The 23,114-nt window shown below is 40.8% G+C and overlaps 1 protein-coding gene across 1 annotated transcript; it reads right to left on the bottom strand.

Annotated features, from left to right (window-relative positions):
• Positions 1–16,055: 16,055 nt before the first annotated feature.
• LOC110783656 (trihelix transcription factor ENAP1) lies at positions 16,056–22,363 on the bottom strand. Its single transcript, XM_021988004.2, has 2 exons — positions 21,177–22,363; positions 16,056–16,405 (listed from the first exon to the last, which is right to left on the bottom strand). The coding sequence occupies exons 1-2, from the start codon at positions 22,036–22,038 to the stop codon at positions 16,392–16,394; spliced, it is 876 nt and encodes a 291-aa protein (XP_021843696.2). The 5' UTR covers positions 22,039–22,363; the 3' UTR covers positions 16,056–16,391.
• Positions 22,364–23,114: the final 751 nt, after the last annotated feature.

Raw genomic sequence — 23,114 nt, 5'->3', positions numbered from 1 at the left:
GGAGATTGAATGAAATATGTCCTTCACCCAAGGTGCATTAAGTCTAATACCAAGGTTCAGATTAATTGCGAACAATTAATTCAGTGAGATCAAGTGATCGGAACAGCTAGCTAGAGCAATGCTTCCGATCAGTGAGTTCTAATGGATATTGAACTCACAACTTACTCTTGACTGAACCTACAAGGTCACACCAATGACACGTAACAGATCACCGGATTAAATGAATCGGAAATTCATTTAATAGCTTTTCGGGAATTTGAAACGTATTATACGATACGACCTTTATCGGAATCGTATATCGTATCGCGAATATTCGTAAGCTGGGCGACACGAATAAATCGTATCGTACGACGGTGATTCGTCGTATACGAAACGATAAATAATATATCGGAAGTATATTAAATCCCGAATACGAAGGGCATCGGAGTTTCCTGCCCGTCGAGCCAAGCACGTAAGCGTGCAAGGCCCAACGAGCCAGCAAGCTCGCGAGCAAAGGCGAGCAAGGCCAGCCCATTGGGCGCGAGCACGGACAGCACGCAACAGCGCAAGCATAGCAGCGACGAGCAAGCAAGGCCCACGGCCCAGCTGCTCGGCGTGCGCGCGCTGTGGGCTTCGGCCTGCAGTGTGTGTCGCTGGGCGGGGTTGTGCGGTCCGTGGCTTGCGTGATGTGGCCGGTCAAGGGCCCTTGGTTCTTGGCCGGTTACATCATTAATACAATAGGCATATTGTATTTTCCAAAACACACAATTCATATTACTCAAACCCTAGAGACACAGAGAACCCTAATTCTCTCTGTGCATCCAAAGTGAGTTCTTCCCAAAAGCAAAGTATCTTGATCGATTGTCTAAGCTACGATAATCAAGACGGATTTGAACGTGTCGGTGAACCAAGTAGAGGAACGACAAGTGGAGTTCTTTGTTCGTGTTCGTTGACAGATTATTGTGGAAAACATGCTTCGAATGTAAGTTTGCTTAATCTGTGCTTTATACATGTTTCCTGGCTTTGGGGATTGTTCCGCACATGTTATTGTGTTTAACTGTATTCCCCTACAGTCCCAAGATGACGTTGTATGCTGACGGGCAATCGACGACGTTGAACTTTGTCATGATGTTGACTCCTTCTGCATAGGTGGGCAATGATATTCTCCAAATGTTCGCAACGACTCTCCACTGAATCCTACCAAGACTGTTGATCTTCTGATGATGTTTTTTCTTCGAGTCCCATTTCCTGTAGAGCCTCCAAGAACAGTACGTTTGCCGAACTACCGTTGTCGATCAATATCCTTTTGATCAGAGCGTTGCTTATTGGGAGTGATATTACCAGTCCGCCATGATGCTCCTGCTGCGTATCTACTGAATCTGAGTCGTCGAAGGTGATAGTCATTGTTGTTAAGGATTTATCCAGTGGGATCTCATCCTCTGTTTGCCCCTCTTTGACTGCTCCAGATTCTCCTCTATTGATCTTTTTAGCTGCAGAAGAGGTTAGTCCACAAATATCTGAACCACCAGAAATAACGTTTACCACTTTGTTGAACGTAGGCGGATCTGGTCGGTCACTCCTCGTTGTTGGGTCGGGTTGGGCGGTTTTCTCCTTGTTGAATGTCTCCTTCCCTTTGTCGCTCAGCAGCTCCTTCAAATGCCCCCGTTTTAGGAGAAATGCAACCTCCTTTTAAAGGGAGATGCATTCCTCGGTTTTGTGACCGTTGTCGCGATGGAAGTCGTACCATTTGCTCATGTCTTTCATGGAATCTGGTCTGTCGCTTTTCCGGGGCCATCTGATTGTTCCACCTACATTTTGAAGGGCGTTCACTATTTTGAGGTGGTCGAAAAAGCACGAGGCTAATAAGTGACCTCGTCCCTCGTGGGTGTGACGCTTTTTTTTGTCAAATCAAGTGTAATTGGATTTCTTGTGAGTTTACACCCAATTGACTAGTAATGTAGGAGTCGCCATTCAGTTTTTAACGACAATGAGAAAAACTGACAAAACCCGGTTATCGTGACATAAAGGGAGTGCAATTATGTTTGACCACGACGGCCGTAGGTTCCCTTGTGATCCCTGGTGTGGGGATCTCTCAACGTACACCCGCAGGGTAGAGATTGAGGGTTCGGGGGACTGTAACTACCGAGAGGAGTACTCGCTCGTCGATAACTCCAGAGGCAGGATATCCTTACTAGCTCAGCATAAATAATTGAAGGGACATGTGTTACCTGTTAAACTAATCTGAATTGATTTTAACAATATGCAACATATAATACTAGATCGAGCGCGATTATCTGATTTATATTGTATTAAGGGACCTAGCATGATAATCCAATTTCCCAAAAATATTATCTTTATTAGGCGTGATAGAACAATCAGATTTAATTAGTTTAACAGTTCATAAAAGGGCGAGGAAATCAATTAAATCATGGAAAAGGGACACATTACGACGCACCCTTGAGAGGTGCGTCACGGTTCTTAGAAAACTAACCACTTTGACTTTGCTATTTCTCCTTTTATTTAACGAATCTCAAGATACGGGACAGGATACGTTCTGTTCGATTTTTGGATCGATTGCGACAGAACGCGTGATCAATTTCGCAGCGTGAGGCTTAGGCTTAGGGGTTGGAGTCAATACTCTGAATAATAATTGTGTGTGTTCTCTTCACGTCGAACTTGGGGCTATATTTATAGAAAAGAGTTCGTGGAAAGATAGAATTTTAGAGCTCTAATCCACGAAGAATTAGGAAAGAACACGTCCCAGGTAATTTCAGCGCCCAGGGCTGGGCGCCGAAGATTTCGGCGCCCAGAGCCAGGCATTGAAAATAGGGTCTGGGCCGTTTCTTTGTCAGATTCGGACTCTTAGAATCCGGAGTGTATGAGACTTAATCGAGTCTTTTAGTGCGTTTTAATTTTAAGACGGAATGCGTCTGGGCCCGTTACGAACTCTAGGCTCGTTAGGATTTTAATTAAAATGTAACTCTTATTTTCGAATCGTATTAGAAATAGGATTCTCTCGCAATTTCTATCTCATTTAGGATTTATGTTGGAGTGCAACACCTAATTCTGATAGGTTTCTATCCTTTATGACTTGCCACTTTTAACAACTACCCATTACGGCAGTTACTATTTTTAGCAGGTTTCCATAAATAGCAGGTTTCTATAAATAGCAGGTTTCGGGTGAAATAAAAAGGGTGATTGAGATTCGTTATTTTATAGGAGATGCGTTGCCAAATGGAGATTTATGTTCTCATCATCGAACCTTCCCTTTCGGGAATGGGGACAAAAGTAGGTGTCTACAGTTAGCCCCCACTTTGACTGAGTCTTGGAGTAAGACGATGGTCAAAGTATTAGGCGGAGTGCGTCACACAAGCCATGGTGACCTGTTTTTGCGAGGGTCTCACGATCCCCCGAGTGATAACATTTGACTTAAGGGTCATCACTTGAAGTGTCGACATATCCCTCACGTGTCATTGGGATTTGTCAACGGATAGTATAGAAACTCCCTCACTTTGTCATTGGAAGTATCTGAAGAGGCGTAGAAACTCCGTCACTTTGTCATTGGGAGTAGCTATAGATGTTTTCGAAATCAAAGCTATAAAGTGTAATTGGGCCTAGCCAAGCCCAATCACGAGGTAAAAATGTTTTTAAAGATTCTCATTTTCAGGGTTAGCTAAACGAGAAAACCCCCTTGTTTTTGTGGGACGTAAAACGAAGGAAAATCCAGCACATCGTTCTTTTTTGGAAAAACGGAAAACCAATCCTTTAATTTTTGGAAAAAAGGAAAACTACTCACATCACTTTTTTTTGGAAAAACGTAAAACCAATCCTTTAATTTTTGGAAAAAAGAAAAACTACTCACATCGCTCTTTTTTGGAAAAAACGGAAAACCAATCCTTTAAAAAAAGGAAAACTACTCACATCGCTCTTTTTTTGGAAAAAACGGAAAACCAATCCTTTAACTTTTGGAAAAAATGAAAACTACTCACATCGCTCTTTTTTGGAAAAACGGAAAACCAGAAAAAGTTATCGCTGCAGCGACTAAGGACCTGCGCGGTTAGTGGCGCAGACCCCGCCGGCTAAAGATGGCGAGCCTGTCCGCTAAGGGTGGACACCCCGTCCGATAGGAGTGGACGAATCTGTTTTGAAAATTTTATTTCTCGAAAACTGAGGACCTGCGCGGCTAGTGACGCAGACCCCGCCCGCTGAAGGTGGGCGAGCCCTGTCCGCTGAGGGTGGACGTCCCTGAATTCGTTTTCTCAATTTGGAACTCGCGTGGTTCGTGACGCGATCTTGCTTGCTGAAGATAGGCAAGTTCCTATTTCTTTTTTTCATCGTGATTTCTTTTGAGAATTTCTTTTCTTATTCATTCTCGCAGGAGCGAATTCTTTCGAGGGATGCTCGGATTTAGTTGCAACCTGAATGTGGGTTGACAACGTGTTTAGACGGACCATTGTCTTGTGGTCCTCTTCTTTCATGGTTTTGAGTTGGTCTTTACGGCTCAATTTTGCCACTAACTGGGTCCTTGATTAGGGGACTATGTATAAGTATCAACGGCGACCTTTGTCTTGAGGTCGTAAACCGGTTTTATTTTTTTGAGACATCCAAACACGGGACTTCGTACAGCGTAGTCTGGGAATATTGTTTTAACTTTGCATAATATATATTTTCCTTCGAGCCCCCAAGCACTCGTGCTTGACGGTCATTTCTTGTCAAAGAGGTTCCTTGGGGATACGCATTTTGTAATATCCTTGATCGTGTTTGGGATTGTGCTCGTAAGTGCGAGTGATCTTTGTAGTGGTGTGCTACTTTTAACAAAGCCGTGAGGTGCGACTTTCAGTAAAGAAATCGGTAATTTTTTAGTCGAATGGATACGGTAGGGCCCTATAGAAGTCAGGGGCCTTTTCTGGGTCTGGGCTCATTTTCGGCGCCCAGGCCTGGGCGTTAAAGATTTCGGCGCCCGGCTCTGGGCGCTGAAAATGACTTCTGGGCAGGTTTCTTGATGACACAGTTGGCCTCTTGTTCGTTCGTTTTTTTTTCTCTTTTCGTCTAAAGATTCTTTTTTGGAACGAACCATTCATTTGAGATCACCGTTGATTGGTGAATAACAATTATTTCTCGAGAAACCATAGTCGATTGGTGGACTACGGTGTTTGTCGTTTTTGGGAGATTATTTAAAGGGATTGTCACTCTTAAGGCGTGCAGTTATTGCAATAGTTGGGCGAGTCTGTATGGCCCGAGGAACATACCTTGAGGCGTAAGATTTTGATCTCTCTTGTATATATTTTTTCTTTTGAACGCGTTCGTGAATGTTCGATACTTAGAACAACATGTATGTGCGAACGAGCGTTCATAGGATGGCCGTTGCGTGCGGTCCATTAATCAGTTCGCTTGAATCATTTTTTTTTTGAGCAATGACTGATTTTGAATAATTTTCTTAGAGGCTTGATAGGGTTCAGGCCCTTTCATGAAGTGGGCTCAAGCATCGTGCCCTTTCGATCGTTCAAACATTTTCTTCGAGATTTTTTATTGCTATGGTCGTTCCGTAGCTTAGAGCCCCCAAGTATGCATGTTGGGATGCTTCCTTTTGGCGTACGATTTTTGTAGGTTCTTTCGAGAAAGATGCCTTGGGGTTCCGCTCGTGTAGGTGCGAGCTATCCCTTTCGTGGTAGGTAATATTTTGCTACCTTTAATCCTTAATGTAGAAGTCGTGTGGCTTGCATTTTGAATTTGGGCGATAAGTAATCTTTGCCTCTTTTACACATGCTCTTTGGTCGTGCCCGCATTAGTGCAATATTCCTTACTCTTTTTTTTTTTTAGACTTGTACCGTGGGATGGTTGAACTTATGTTGCGACGTAGGCTTGTGTGGCCTAACAGCGTGTCTTAGAACATTCCTCCAGGTGTTGGGATATTTAACATTCCTCCAGATGTTGGGATATTTATTATTTTTTGCATTGGAGTACTTCATCACGCCTCGTTCAGGTGCTCGAACAAGTGTAGCACCTTCTGCGTGTGTTTGCACGGCTTATTACTTCGTTCGATGCGAGGATTCATAGATGTTTCTTTCTTCTTCTTTTTTATATCCTTGATTTTTTTTCTTTCGCTTTTGCTTCGGAACGACGTAGACTGTGTAACGGGCGCTTATAGGGCGAGCGTCATGTGCAGTAGTTTGATCGGAGTTTTGGTGACTCGCGATTTTTTGTTACCCTTGATAGTTTGGGTGACTTTATATAGTCTAAGTAGTTCTTTAGAATTTGGGAGGGGTTGTAGCCATTCTAAGGTTTTTTTTACACGATTGACCTTAGGATTGTGCCCCTATGACGTGTGTATAGCATTAGCGTCAAGAATTTGCGGTAAAATCGTCATTTCGAGCATTTTTAGAGTGTTTTTCTCAAGCCCCCAATTGTAGCTACGGGATTGGCTTGGTGCTTTAATGCTTGGCATACGTTTTTATGCATTCATGGTGACATGGATCATGAATAGTTTGAACCAGACTCGTTTAGTGCGAGGTACGTTCGAGTAGTGATTTTGCTACTCCTCTTGTAAATGTCGTATTCTGCGACATTGCCATGGTCAAGGTAGTCACATCCATAAGTGTGCCTTGACCAAAAGCTAGGTGCCTTTCTTTACCCATAACCATATTTAGAAATCTTTTGGCTCACTTGCAACATCGAGATAAACGCATACTTAGCTTAAACCAACGACACTTTATTATGTTCGAAGAAGTCTTTGAAAATTATTTGAAGTCCGAGTCCTACTGTGTACAATCCGAGGTGTCCTAAGTAAGTTGACTTATAGAAGGGTTCGTACAAGATTACATGAGTGAATCAAAATACTGTTACGATTTTTGGAATGTTGTCTAAGGATTTGCTGGGAGCCAGGGTGCAGGCGTCAAGGTATTACTTGTGCCCGTGTGGCACATGCTTTAGGCTTTTAGGGCCATCATTTCCAGAATTGCGGGAATATAAACCGTTTTCTAATGGACTTAGATTTACTTGGTGTATGTCTGTACAAAAGGTCAAGGTATACTTAATTCTTTCCCTAGCTCTTTCATTTCAATTTTAGCTCCCAGTTGCTATTATGTCTTCTCGTTAATGATGCTTTCAGATTTCGATTTTAGATGCCCGTGTCATATGTCTGAGCAGGGTGAGCCTTGGTTAAGTGCCAAGTCCTATTGACAATGTCTGATTTTTTTTCAAAGGGGATTCGCAAGCATTTGAATTACCATGAACGGGTGCCCTGAGTTCGAAGGAACGATGGGGCGACGCCGTAGAACAATCCTCTTTATTGCAAGCTTACTGCCTTTATTACTTGTTGGCGATTATGACTGTGTCTAGTGGTGAAAGAAGGTCTTTAAGCGAACGACTATGTCTAGTGGTGAAAGAAGGTCTTTAAGTGAGCTAGTTCGCTTTAGGGAGGGCCAAGTCGAGTACTTTAGAGGTCATGGACGCTTTCGCTAGCCCCCATTAAATTGAGGCAAAGCGATCTTTTGAGTCTTGGCTAAGTGCCTAGAAGTGTGAGTGCTCCTTCTGGCAAGGGTACGTGCCCTTATTATTTTTCGATGTGTGCTCGTTTTGGCATCTTGATGACTTGGATTCTTCTTCGTGCTTTAAATTTTCCTTCGACTTGGATTGCAAGTAATTAAATTTCAATAAGGGACTCTATTTTTTATTCTTGTTATTCTATAGGCTTTAACTTTTTTTGCAAATTGGTTGGACCGAATCATGGATTGCCTACGTATCCGCCTTAAATAGATTTAATTTGGAATCAGGTCTTGCGTAGTTCTTAGCCAGAAAATGGTTTCTTAGAATGCCGAATTCGATAAGTATGTTCTGAGGTGGAAACATATTATTTGAAACGGTAGAATAAGTGAAGTTTATTATTATTTTAATCTGCTGCCTTGCCGTAAGCCAAAAATTTGTTTTATATTTTTTTTGATTGAGTACATGTATTTCTTTGGTGGTACGTATATCTGAATACGTGTTGTACCCCCCCCCCCCCAAGTGTTCGTTATTGTTCCGTGTATGTGCGGATAAAATGACGAGCACTTCTGGACAAATTTTAGCAAGCAGAGAGATTCAGCGCCTAGGCTGGGGCGCTAAAGATTTCGGCGCCCAGCTGTGGGCGCTGAAAATGATTTCTGGGCGGATCTTTATTGGTGCGCTAAATGCTTTTTTTTCTTTTTAGACGAACTTTTAAAGGCGCTATGCAAAGTTTCTTTTATTATTATTATTTTTATTTATTATTATTTAATTTATTTATTTATTTACGTTAAGCGTAGAACGTACTCTTCATTTGTTTTTTTTATTCGTGACTCAAGACGGCTTGAAAGACGGGTCGAATGAGTTGTATAGGTATTAATCAAGCACGAGGATTACATCAACCAAGGCCAATGAATAGCATGGGGACGGCTCAAGGGTATATCAACAGGATGTATTCAAACAAGTTATATGGTCATTATGCTAATGGTGGTGCAAGAGCAGGTTTGGGCTTTGGAAATAATGGGTATGACGCACGTGTTAATGGCCGTACGTGGTTTGTAGTTAACGACTAGTTCAGGAATAAGAGTCGAGGTAATGGTTTCTTGGGTTATGGCAATGGGAACATGGATGGGTTAAATGAGTTGAACAGGGGCCCCAGAGCGAAGGCGTCTAAGAACATAAGGATTGGAAAGGGTAGACATCGCAGAACTTAATGTAGTTTTTGCGGCATGATTTGGATTGGTTGACTCAATTCTTTTCCTTCGTTTACTTGGGTAAATTTCGCACTTTGGGAGGTACGGGCTAAGTATTCCATGGCTCGCTCTTTTCGCTTTGCCTTTTCTCTTTCTATTTTCTCTTTTTGCTTGGGATTTCTCCCCAACATAAATTCTTCAAATTTTTTATTTGGGTTAAAAGGTAGATGGTTGTGGTCTTTGAGTCACGAGGCGAGACTGAGTGAGCCTCGTTTGGTAGGCCTATAGTGGACCTTTAACTTTAGTAGGCCTAGGGTGGACCTTTAGCTTTAGTAGGCCTAGGGTGGACCTTTCAATTGTCTTACTTTGCAAGCGTTTTTAGTCGTTTCTTAAAATGTGCAAATAGCGTAGATTCAAAGTGTTGTTTTTACTTTATTGAAATTTAACGAAAGAATTACATCGAAAATAAATTTTTTTGTTTCTTTTCAGACTCCAGTTTCTGGGATTTAATTGGAAGTTGTGATTTAGATTCGAACTTTCATTAATCTTTTCTGATTATAACCCGTGTATGAATACAAGGAGGTGGCCTAGACTCAAAATAATGACGTGGCGTAAACCTATAACACTTGACCAAGCGACTCTCAGACTTAGGCTAATTGGACCATAACTTTCATTGGTTGACACTTTAGATTTTAACCCTTGGGTGTTCATTTGTCATGCGCCATTTTGCTTGATGTTGGCAAGGTAGTTAGTTGGGGAGATCGAATTTTCATTTTTGCAAGGCTAGAATCATTAGTGCGGCTTCCCTCTTAGTGTGTATTGCTTTACCCCGATGGTAGCCTTATGGCATGCCGATTTGGGTATTTTCATGGTTCGTCATGTTGCATTCATGGAAAATCTTTTAGTCCGTACTTAGTAGTATTTCAAGGAGCGAGTGGCTCGAGAGGACTATGATAGTCGTGACCCAATGTGATCATAAGCCTTGAGGCCATTAATAATTTTTTTGCCAATGGTATTGATACCTTAGGTTCACTTTGGGGGTTGTGCGACTATGGATGAATGATTTTCAGAATGTGACTGTTTTCATTTTGCAAATACTATAATATATTCTTTTTGTTGGTGAGAGAGAGTATTGAGGCCGTAGATTCTTAGCAAGGGATGACAATTACATATGGGTGCTTATTGATTTAAATGTTAGGAAGGGAGACTCGATATGGTTTAACCTTTTAACTTGCAGAACGACACCAAGCATTAGGACCGATTCTATGGATAAGACAACTGAGACTTAGGATTTAGATTGTACTTTGGCATAGCCTAGTCTAGACTCGGATTTATTTTTTATTCGAACATTATTTTTCCTTGAAGACTCTATTTGAACATTATTTTTTGAATACTTTGCCTATGTGACATTCATAGTTATTAGCATGCTCGGTTTTGGGCCGAACATTGTCGTCGTAGGAGGCCTAACAACGACATAAAGATTTATTTATTATTATTTTTTTTCGCTTTTAGAATCGAGTGCCTTTTCATACGCCCTCGCAGCAATTTTTTTTACGAAGAGTTTTTTTTTTGCTACGTATATTTTTTTTATGCGCGGGCACCGAGGCTGCTGTGCCTAACCAAAAGGCCAGGCAGCAACTTCAGCGCCCAGCAGCGGGCGTGAGAAATTTTGGCGCCCAGCCAGGGGCGTTGAAAATGCGTCCCTGGCTGGTTCTCGTTTTCTGTTTGCGTCTACTTTTTGTTTATGCGACTTTGATTTTGCGTGCTTGCCTAATAACGTCCTTTACGCGTTGTGCAGCGTTTGTGGGATTCGTTACGGGCCATCCCGAGCGTCGCTTGTTTTTATGGCGATCGTTCGGGCTTGCGGAACACGTATTTTGGTATAACTCTTTGGCCAATTGGTTTATGAATGTTTGGGCAATTTTAAGGTCGTTGGTTTTCTAACGTTGGTTTGTCACACACAATCATATATTTCGCTACACATAATTAACATTACATCATGAGGCAATAATAACATGTCATGTAGTTTTATGATAGGCTTCTATGGGTGGTATTTGCGCCTGGCTTGGTACCGCTTCTATCGCAGATCCAACACTTGCCCCGGTCAAGGTAGTGCCTTCAACAGACGAATTTCACCCAAGAGGCCAATCACGATGTAAGCCAAGGGGGCATGCACCAATGAGAGGGACCTAAGGGGCGAGCGATTGGGTTTGGGACGGGTGTACTACTAGCGAAAGTGCTGAGTGGACAACATTCGAAGCGTATGCAGCCCCCGGTTGGCGATGGGTATCCTTAGTCCAAACTCCCTGAGGGAGCCAAGATTCGTTATGCGGTTCTCCCCGTTCACATTAATATGTTGATTTTCAGGTCGTCCCAACTTGATGGGGAAATAAACGCGGGGTAGGATCGTTTCACCCTTCTGCTATTTTGATTACCTACAAGCACGAATGTTTCCTTCACTATCCCCAGTGGAGTCGCCACTGTGAGGGGGTCGAAAAAGCACGAGGCTAATGCGTGACCTCGTCCCTCGTGGGTGTGACGCTTCTTTTTGTCAAATCAAGTGTAATTGGATTTCCTGTGAGTATACACCCAATTGACTAGTAATATAGGAGTCGCCATTCAGTTTTTAACGACAATGAGAAAAACTGACAAAACCCGGTTATCGTGACATAAAGGGAGTGCAATTATGTTTGACCACGACGGCCGTAGGTTCCCTTGTGATCCCTGGTGTGGGGATCTCTCAACGTACACCCGCATGGTAGAGATTGAGGGTTCGGGGGACTGTAACTACCGAGAGGAGTACTCGCTCGTCGATAACTCCAGAGGCAGGATATCCTTACTAGCTCAGCATAAATAATTGAAGGGACATGCGTTACCTGTTAAACTAATCTGAATTGATTTTAACAATATGCAACATATAATACTAGATCGAGCGCGATTATCTGATTTAGATTGTATTAAGGGACCTAGCATGATAATCCAATTTCCCAAAAATATTATCTTTATTAGGCGTGATAGAACAATCAGATTTAATTAGTTTAACAGTTCATAAAAGGGCGAGGAAAGCAATTAAATCATGGAAAAGGGACACATTACGACGCACCCTTGAGAGGTGCGTCACGGTTCTCAGAAAACTAACCACTTTGACTTTGCTATTTCTCATTTTATTTAAAGAATCTCAAGATACGGGACAGGATACGTTCTGTTCGATTTTTGGATCGATTGCGACAGAACGCGTGATCAATTTCGCAGCGTGAGGCTTAGGCTTAGGGGTTGGAGTCAATACTCAGAATAATAATTGTGTGTGTTCTCTTCACGTCGAACTTGGGGCTATATTTATAGAAAAGAGTTCGTGGAAAGATAGAATTTTAGAGCTCTAATCCACGAAGAATTAGGAAAGAACACGTCCCAGGTAATTTCAGCGCCTAGGGCTGGGCGCCGAAGATTTCGACGCCCAGAGCCAGGCGTTGAAAATAGGGTCTGGGCCGTTTCTTTGTCAGATTCGGACTCTTAGAATCCGGAGTGTATGAGACTTAATCGAGTCTTTTAGTGCGTTTTAATTTTATGACAGAATGCGTCTGGGCCCGTTACGAACTCTAGGCTCGTTAGGATTTTAATTAATATGTAACTCTTATTTTCGAATCGTATTAGAAATAGGATTCTCTCGCAATTTCTATCTCATTTAGGATTTATGTTGGAGTGCAACACCTAATTCTGACAGGTTTCTATCCTTTATGACTTGCCACTTTTAACAACTACCCATTACGACAGTTACTATTTTTAGCATGTTTCCGTAAATAGCAGGTTTCTATAAATAGCAGGTTTCGGGTGAAATAAAAAGGGTGATTGAGATTCGTTATTTTATAGGAGATGCGTTGCCAAGTGGAGATTTATGTTCTCATCATCGAACCTTCCCTTTCGGGAATGGGGACAAAAGTAGGTGTCTACAACTATGCCTCCGATGTCGACGTTGAAGCCGTATTCGGAGATGTTGGGGTGATCGACCCGTTCTTTCCTGTAAACATTGTTAGTATGGTCATACTGATTGACATTTTGTACTTGGTTTTGGCGATTGTGCGGTTGGTGTCGCCAGTTGTTATTCCTCGGGGTGTATGATCGTCTATCGCTGCTGTCCCCTGTCGGTCGTTGAGATGTCGTCCGTTATGATCTCGTCGTCTTCAATCCGCATCTGGGCAGTTGCTCTCGATCTGACCTCCTCGAAGGTTGCACAGGGGTATTTGGTTATTTCCCGGTACAACTCCGAGTTGGGGATAAGACCTCTTTTGAATGCTTTGATGGTTGTCCTGACATCACAGCTTTTTATACTAATTTTTTCACAATTAAAACGGTTAAAGTAATCGCGTACCAACTCGGTTGGTCCTTGGACCAACCGATAGAGGTCACTCGTTTTCTTTTCCAACTGGCGACTACTGGCGAATTGTTGATAGAAGGCGTTGAGGTCGGAAGGACAGTAAATGGACCCAGGGGTGACGTTCATGAGCCATTCCAGAGCTGCTCCGTCGAGGGTTCCTCCGAACGATTTGCACATAACCGGTTCAACCAAGTCGTAGGGGATACCGATCTGCCACATCCGCTGCTTTTAGAAGTTGACATGCCTGTAAGGGTCGGACGTTCCATCATAGAGGGTGGTCTAGACTGGGAGTCGAAGCTGGTGCGGGACTGTTACTCTAGCGATCGCCTCACAGAACGGCGATGTTGCGTATCCGTCGGTTGGTTCGGTCTCCACTGGGGTGGGTGCTCCCGGCAACTTGGTCATTAGCTTCAACATCAACGAACACTGCTTCTTCATGTGAGTTTCCATCTTGTTCAGGCGCTTGGTCACAGGGTCGGGCGTTGCTTCATCTTCTTCCTCGCGTGGCTCATCGTCGTCGGACAGGTCCTCGAACTCGTCCATCTCGAATATCAGCTTCTTCGGCTTTGTGCCGGGTTTGTAGCGCGACTGGTTCCTGGAGCTTTTCATGGGATCAAGCTCTTTCTGGAGGTTTTCATTAGATGCCCTTTCTTGGGCCAGCTCTGCTTGAGCCCGATCGTAAGCCGCCTTCATCTCTGCGAGTGTCATATCTTCAGAAGTCATTGTAGGAGAGGAAATATTGTGTAAAACTTAGCTAATGTCCCCAAAGACGGCGCCAAACTGTTTATGCCAAATTTCGTCTAAGGGAGACACTCGGCTTGGGTAGACACTAACTAAGCAACGAATACAGAAATCAAATAAAGGAGACACGACACAGAGAGATGTTGACGCGGAAAACCCAGGAATAAGGTAAAAAACCGCGGATAACTATGAGGCTATCAATCCACTAAGTATCCTAACTAACTTATGTTATGCTTTTGTAAAAGAAATAGCTAATACAAGGAATGCTTTAAAGTACGAGAATCACAATAATTGCTTGAATGCTTGAGAGCTTTTTGTTAACTTCCCCTTGACGTTGCTGCCCTTCTCCTTTTATACGTGAATTCCAACGGCCTTATTGGTTGGAAGAATCCCTAGATGATAGGGATCTTCTACTGCCGTTGCCCATGATCTTCTCCAATCATCAATTGTTTCCGTAGCCTTCGGTAATACCTTAGACTCATTCTTCTTATACAGCGGCGCAGCACATCTTGGGCTTTGGGCTTGGATCTTGACCTATCTTCGCTTATTTATCTGTCGATCGTCGCTGATCTTCTGTCGTCAATGCTATATCGCTAGTCCTTCGTCGCCCATGTCTTGTCGCATGTCTTTACCCTCGACTTGTTCGATCGACGCGACGTTACCTGCGACGTGATCATACCTGGTTGACACGACATAGACAGACGTCAAAGCAGTTATGTCGTTAGTACAAAGAGTGGGATAACAGTTATATGTATTGAATTTATACAAATTCTGAACAGGAATAAAATCATGAAATAACTAAATTTTCTCATAAAATTGTTCGTTCAACTTATATAATTGTTTATGTGAAAAAAAAAAAAAAACTTGTATAATTGTTTTTTTCAAGAGAATCATGATGTTACATATTGTTACATATTGTTCAAGAGAATCAAGAGAATCATGAAGTCTTTGTCACAAGTGACTTGTGTCCATATTGGACACAAGTGAGTACCAATACAGAATTTGGAGTACCAATACAGAATATGTTAGTACCAATACAAATTATGTGAATACCAATAATAACACATATGACTTATATTGGTGGTATTTCTAAGCAATTTTGCATTTTGGTACTGACATATTATGTGTTGTTACTCAAAATGATTGTATTATGTGGTATTATGTGGACACAAGTCTTGAGGTTTAGAAACCCTCCTATAACCTCTCTCTTTTTTCTCATCTACTCCTTTATGTACACGATTATTTGAGCAATTTGATCTATCATTTTACATCTCCCTCAGCTCCGTTCAATCCACTGCCGAATGTGATAAACCCCTCCGTTCTTACCTTTTACTTTTGCATTCTTGGCGCCATATGGACGAAGACTAGTCTCTCACAATAGACCGAGGTTCGGTCTCATAATAGTTTTCCTTTGTTGGTTTTATTTAAAGAAAAGTATAAAGAAAAAAAAAACATAGAATGGAGATGAGAGATGCATAGGAGGAGAGAAGAAGAGATACAACGGAATAGTTGAGAACGTGTCATTCCTTATTTCCAAAAGAAAAGTTGTTTTTCCCTAAAGAGAAAATTGGTTTCCACCTGTAGGAAAATTGTTATCATTTTCCAAAAGAATGTTTTCCGTCAAAACAAATGGAACCTAAATGTAAAACACAATTTATAGCTTTCCGTTTAGCATTTTTCTCATCTCAGCTTAAACATTTCCATTTTTTAATCGGTAAACAGTTCGCGAATCGTGAGCAAATTAAGTTCTCTACATGACCCTCAGTCCAACCACAAAGTTGACTCTGCCTAGCTTCTACACACATGCATTCAACCTAAGAATTTACCTCCGTGCATGTTTATATTCATTTATAGAGTTTTAAGGGCTTTCAAAGTCCATCTTATGATAACGCTCGAATCCTACACCCACCTGCACTGTGCTAATCCAGCAGGATCCAATTTGCGCTTTTGTGCACATTGGAAAGATTTGACGCTTGTGCTCCATGATATATGTGCTTGGTCTCTCTCCACGATTAAATTGTCTAAACTCAAGTTTTTTACTCCGTATCTTTCTTTGACCTATCCCTCTTTCGTCGTTTTTATTTGATGTTACTTTTATGATGGTTGAATCTCAACGCCATTTTTTTTTTACATAAAAAAGGACGCTTGCCAAACCTCAACCCTTATAATTTCTTGGTCCATATTTGCAGAGCCATTGTAGCCCCTGCACAAGGGAGTAAGGAGGATGGCCCGGACCGACATCCATCAACCATCCCGAATGGGTGTCTGTATATACTCACCACAAGAACTTTAATCCAACTGCACATTCATTCAAAAGAAGCATGACCAACGTGAGCTTAGAGGAGAAAACCTACTAGCGTATTATACAATTGTTGAATTACAAAAGATCAGACCCAAATTGGCCAATGATCTAAGAATCAAGAGTCATTACTCATTAGAGATCAAATAGAAGTTAAACAATCTTGAATGTCCAAACTAGTTCGCAAGTCGTTCTAGCTCCTGTCCGAGGGCGGGCACTTATACAATTACTGGTATTATCTTTCCCCAAAAGGGGTTTGAACCGTTAGCATGAAATTGCAGACTACCTCGTAAAATCAGACTCCAGGTGTGGCTCTGAAAACAAGCTAGCTATACATATCTGCAACAGAATTCCAGAATTATATAAGCTCAGTAGAGAATGGTAGACAGATAAATAAAGCTCTGGCAGATAAATACTCCCTCCGTATTTATTTAAGAGATACACTTGGTCGGGCACGGATATTAAGAAAAAAAATTGAATGAAATAAAATAATAAAGCAAGTGGGGTTGGGTAGATATTTTAATAAGTAAATAAGTGGGGACCATATCATTTTAGTGGGGTGGGAGGTGGGGTGGGTTTATGAAATTATTTGTTTAATAGGATGGTGGGTCATATGGTAATTAGATGTATTATTTAATTAAATGGTGGGGTTGATAAGTTACTAAAAATGGCAAGTGTATCTCTTAAATAAATACGGCCGGAAAAGGCAAGTGTATCCCTTAGATAAATACGGAGGGAGTAGAGTTTAATGATTCATATACATAAATATATAACGCATTTAAGCTACTCCTACATTATTAAGTTGCCAATGAATTGGAATTGCTAACTACCCACAAGGTGTTAAAACTTGCTATAGAAAACAACAACAGACAATCAGGTGAATCAGTTCAGTTGACAGGAAAAAGAGAAATTCAATAAGCTCTATCAGGACCTAAGTCCTAAGCATGCCTAGGGTTACCTTATTCTCCTTCTCCTGTACAGCTATACCCCAAGGTGTCACATATTAAGTTCCCAGTACTGATTCTCGTTTTCCCAAGTACACACTTAGTTCATAGACACTGTTGCCAATTACCGGGAAAACAAGACCATAAAAACGCTTTCGGAAAGATTTTATTATTTACTCCCTCCGTCCCTAATTGTTTGCTACATAATATGCTTTATTAATAATTGGGTTGAGGGGAATTGAGAAAGACAAAAGTGGTGTGACCAAATGTGTTTATGTGAGAGTAAAATTATGGTCCCATGATAAATTTTTGTAATGACTTTTTAGGGGACGAGCCAAAACGGAAAATGGGGCAAACAAAAAAGGACGGATGAAGTACAAGTTTGTAACCAAAAATAGCCTAATTCTAGCATCTGAAGAATGAACTGTGCATGAAAAGCCATAAACTAAAGAGTGTCTGCCTCCTCCCTCCAAGTTGTCCGGCTACAAGTATACAGTTAAGTGTGTTTAGCTAATTTTACCATACCCTAGTTAAAGAGATCTTTTATTATTCAAATTAGTGAACAGCTATTTTCAGAAACCATATTTGTAACATGAAATACCCTTGTGGAACAGAATTCCCTAAGAGGATTATATGGTGTACCATTATAGTCCAAGTACTTCATTTGCAACTAACATATTGCAAAGTAAATACAACACAGTGTCACTGAGACAAGGGTATGCACTGATTGACGTTGACAACCTAGATCATCACCCATTCTGAACTAAAATGACAACACAGGTCATCATCAGTTCTTAAAGCAACACTATTATACAAAATATACAGTGTAAACCATATGGGTATAATATATGAGGGTGATGAGTAGGCACCGGCCTTTGAACAGCTATACAGGGTCTAATAACAGATAAACTAAACAATCTTCGCAACATCACTGTGGATTTGGGGAATTGTGGGTGATATAAACAAGTGACATATACGTGATGCTCTCCATATGCAGCCAACTTTTAACACCTTCCCAATAATCATCTAACAAAATCCTTCTTTTAATAAGAATTACTCCGTATCTAACATAATACTTGTTTGCGCCTGAAAAATCGAACCTCAACTCATATGAAACTATTGCCATCCCGTATCTGAACCCACCTTATTTGAAGTAAGTTTGAGCTTTGTAGCTATTCTCAGAACTTAATAGCCCTAATCACCATTATAATGTAATAGGCCACATTTGACTTTATTGGTCAAAGCTTTTACGATTCAGAATTTATGTTCACTAATGACTGGAAAACAGAATAAAGATTTATCTTCAGAAAAAAATATCCTTTAATACTGAGACTATCTCCATCGATACATAAGCTTCACACTTTTCTTTTAGGAATGACCCATGGTTGGCCTTTCACCCCTAGCCACAAGTCATCCCCGGGGCTGCGTCTGGACGAGCGGGCAAAATGGATGAGCGAAGAGTGGGATCCGTAGAACTCACTCTTCTATTTGCTGAGGAAGATACACAGAGTGTGTATGTAACAACTTGTAACAACTTTGAAAGAACTTTCAGAAGAAACTTTCTGAAAAAGGACAGATCTCACAAAGACTAGGATGTTTTAGTAGAAACCCTTTCATATAGGTCAAAAGTTCAAAACACTCAAAACTCAAAAGTAACGTCTCCAGGAGAGAATGCCTAAATAAAAGAAAAGGCAAAATCTTAGTGTTTTGGAGAACTTCACAAGATACAGGGTTAATACTGCAAAATGCATCGGACACCCTTTATGTGTATACCAGATAATTATTTACATATAGAACACTAGAAATTACAAGTTCGTAAATGCAGCATGTTGTGAAAATTTTGTAAAAGAACAAGGGTGCCAAGAAGAAATTCCCCACGTTTCTTGAGTGTATCCCAATATTAAGATTTGACAAATATTAGGAAGAAAAGTAGTTCTCCGTATGTAAACGTGGATCAAAAAAAAATTCTAAACATCTCACAGGAATAATATCAATTATAGATGATTAACAAAAATAATTCCAGTTAAAAAAAAAAGGGGGTACATCAGCAATCCCAATTACGTAATATGATAGTACTCAATGCTAACTCAACGAGGCTAACACCATTAACAGAATTAGAATGGGTGCATTGGTATATGATACCAAAACAATGGGGATTATAAACATACGTTTACGTAGTTTATAACTAGTTCCATTAATAACCGATGGTTTAAGATTATTTTTGCAAAAAGAATGAAGCAAAAAGGTTTCCATTCTTCAAGAGGTTGCACGAATATAGGTCAATGACCGAAGAAATATCCTAGCAAATTTAAAAGACAACCCAAAATAAGTAAATATAGACACTTCTCTAAACAAAACCAGGTATAGTTCAAAGTTCAGATTATAATATTATAGTCGGATAATCTTAAATTTATTGCAGGCTGGGTAACACTACCTTTCTGCACCTACAGACAACAACATCCTAAAAAATAGGGTTTGGCACAATTAAAAAATATCTAAGTAAATAAAAGTAATTAGGGAAAGTAATGCACCTGTCATTAATCCTATGCGCTTAATGTGTTTCCAAACAGCTTGCTAAAAAACAGTTCTAGATAAAATTAGGGAAATTTATAGAATATGACAAAACTAGATGGAGAGAGAGAAAGCAGCAATTAAAGAGAAGGGCAAAGGTAAAGAGAAGCGAAGAAGAGGAACAGAATGGATGGGCAGCGATCAAGATGAAGGAGATCGAAGACTCTGATTTTCCAATAAGCTTAAGCCTAATCACCAGATTCTATTCTGATAAGTTAGATGATCCCAAATACGACAAAGTGATCGAGCATTTGTCCTTAACTGGCCCTAGTTGTACATTAACTCCAAAAAGAGTTCAAACCCGATAAGTTACAGCACAAACCCAGGGGTGGATATGTAGTTGATTCCTTCAAACCAACTAACTAAACAAATCAACAAATTCATAATGTAAGGGATCAACGTACCATATTCAGAATGAACACCTGAAAGTTAAAGGAGAATGTGAATAAAGAAACTTTACTAACCATCCTAATTCAATGTCTATAAAATTTGACCAGTTGTCGTCATTTAATAGAACATCACTAAGCACAACACCTAGTAGCGAACCTAGGAGTCATCAAATGGCAGAGCTGATACATTGATAAAAATGGTACATCTTCAAACCCAACCAATGACAAATTTAACCTAAACGAAATTTCCTTCGTAGAATCTAAAGAGAACACAAAACAAAAAAAATGGAACGAAGGAAAGCATGAAGGAAATTCAACAAAGGACTTACAATATTAGCAACCAAGATCAAAAAGGCACGTATATTAAATCACTCGTGTATGATAAAGACAAAAACCAATAAAAATATCGTTTAAGGACACAACAGATATATAGCAAAGAAGAACAAGGGACGGCAGGTAGTCGACAACTGACACAGTGAAGATCCAATCAACGTTGACTGGGACTGAGAAGATTCTGCTAAAACATTAGCATCTAACTACAGTATATTAACCAGCATGTTCTCTTGATGATTGAGAAGTGAATGTCTAAGAAGATAAGACAAAACCTGTTATACTCCAAGGAAGCAAGAAAGAAAGACTAGTTCCTCCTGGGATCAATGAACAAACTAAGACAGGAAATACTAGGGCGGCTATTTTTGTCAATAGAAGACCAACCTAAATTCACGAATATGTACTCATGTAAGTTATCTTGACAAAGAACTCATATTCGCGAATTATGCCACTACAAAAGCAATTAGAAACTGCTCCAACTATTTTGCTAGTACAACCACACAAAACAAGTTGAAACTGTTCATACTATTTTGCTAGTACCACCGTGAAACAACTGAACTTGAAAATTTTAAGCATATCAAAAATAGGCCAGATTATCTCATGTCATTAAACCTCAAAACTGCATCGAAAACTCAAAACCAGGACCTCAAAAAGCACCTACGAAACATAGAGCATGCAATATTATTTAAAGAAATCAAAGCTAACACTTCCTTTATGCAAAGGGGCACGCTGCATATTCAACAGGCCCGTCTACCTCAATATATTTATATGGTTCTCAAAAACATTACCATGGAACAACAATAATCTTAAGTTTATCCAATTCACAAATCAGAGATAAATAAACAAATTAAACAACTAGAAAGCATAGTCTCTCACCATTTGAATCATCCGATCGTTTGGCACGCTTAATCTTCTCGAGCTGAACCTGCATTTCCACAAGCATCTGCATCCTCTGACATTCCAACTCCTTGGCAAATTGCATCCTCTGTTTCTCCAACTCAACCATCTGCCTCTGCTTCTCAGCCTCGACCCTAGCATATACCTCCCCAAATTTCTCAATCACCCTGGCCAGCTTCCTAATCCCATCCGCCTCACTAGTCTCCCCACTCACCTCCACCTCCTCTTCATCTTCCTCCTCCTCTTCCTCCTCCTCTTCCTCACTCTCTGCGGCAGCTGCCGCAGCAGCTGCAATTGCCGAATAATTCTTCCGGAAGTACGACGACTCCTCCCCTCGGAATGGCGCCGAAGTCAGAGCCGGAGGTGAAGGAGACGGCGCAGGCCGCTTCTGAGGCAACATCGCCGGCGTTCGATGCGCAATAATCGGAACCGCCATAGGAGGCGAAGGAGACATCTTTTTCAACGGCATAGTAGATCCAATTAACTGATCCAAAGGATCAAAGAAAGGCCAAGGACTTTTATAACCACCATTCGAATCCAAAACCCTAGCCTTCTCAATCTTATACTTCTTCTTTAACGTATCGATCCGGTTCTTGCACTGCACATCCGTCCTCCGAGCTTTCTTCACATGTCCATGGCGGCTGTTCACCGCATCCGCCACCTCCTGCCATTGTTTCTGCCGCAGATTCCCCCGATTCAGCTCAATATACCGCTGTCCCCACGCCTCGATAAGCGTGAACGTCGCGTCCTCGCTCCAGCAGTCCTCCCTGGCCGGAACTGGTCGAGAAGATGAAATCATCGCCAACGACGGCGGCGTCGAAGATTCAGGACCTTCCGCCATTGGTAAAAGCTTCAGAGCTTCAGAGATTCAGAGGATGAAGAAGGATGAGATCGGAATCGTCGAAGGGGGAGAGAGAAAATTGGAGAGATAGAAAAACAAGGATAGACAGAGCGGCGGATAAGAAAGCGCCGGCCGGTTAAAAGCGTGAAGCATAGGAGGGTTGGGTTAGGGGGTTTGAGAAGGGAAGAGGAGTAAGCGATGACGTAACGTGAGATCGCCGGTAATGGTGACATGGAGAGGGGCGCGTGAATAGACGCGGAAGAGAAGGGGTTTAAGGGAGTTATGCTTTTAACGATTTTAATTAAGGTTCCGTTAACCGCAATTTGTTATACTAAGACTAAGACTTTTATGTTCGGGCTCTTTCTTTGAGCTCCGTCCGTTAATCTTCTTAGTTGGTGAGCGGGCTATTTTCGTAAATAAATTGTCAAAATATAATATTTGTATATTTATAGCGCCGAAAAATTATTTTTACCACCTCAAAAAATTAAAAAATTATTTTTACCACTAAAACTTGTATTTTACAAAAAAAAAAAAATATATACTTGTTTTTTATCTCATGAAAATGGAAAAATAGATCAAAAAAAATTGTTATGTGAGAGGCCACAATAATGTAATGTTTCTCATCAAGTATTTAACTGAATATATTATTCATTAAATACTCCATTTATGAACATTCGGAAACGACGGATCTCGGTTCCAGTGGGAGTTGAAATCGTTAAAAGGCAAAATATAGAATGCTCCGGAAATGATGATATTGCCGGAAACGGAAATATGGATCATGACGGAAATATAAATATTATCCAAGTCGTAGATGTTGCCGGAAACGGAAACATAGTTCGTATCGGAAAATATTATCGGAAATAGAAATATTGCCGAAATCAGATATATTGCCGGAAACGGAAATATTACCGGAATCGGAAATATTGTCGGAAAAGGAAATAAATTCCGAAATCGGAAATATTAACGGAAACGTAAATATTTGATCGAATCGGAAATAAATTCCGGAATCAGAAATATTAACGGAAACGTAAATATTTGTTCGAATCTGAAATAAATACCTGAATCGGAAAACGAAT

This window comes from Spinacia oleracea, chromosome 5 (assembly GCF_020520425.1).
Source record: "Spinacia oleracea cultivar Varoflay chromosome 5, BTI_SOV_V1, whole genome shotgun sequence".
NCBI lineage: Eukaryota > Viridiplantae > Streptophyta > Magnoliopsida > Caryophyllales > Amaranthaceae > Spinacia > Spinacia oleracea.
The sequence above is the reverse complement of the archived record's forward strand: the minus strand, read 5'-3'. Positions and strand labels throughout refer to the sequence as shown.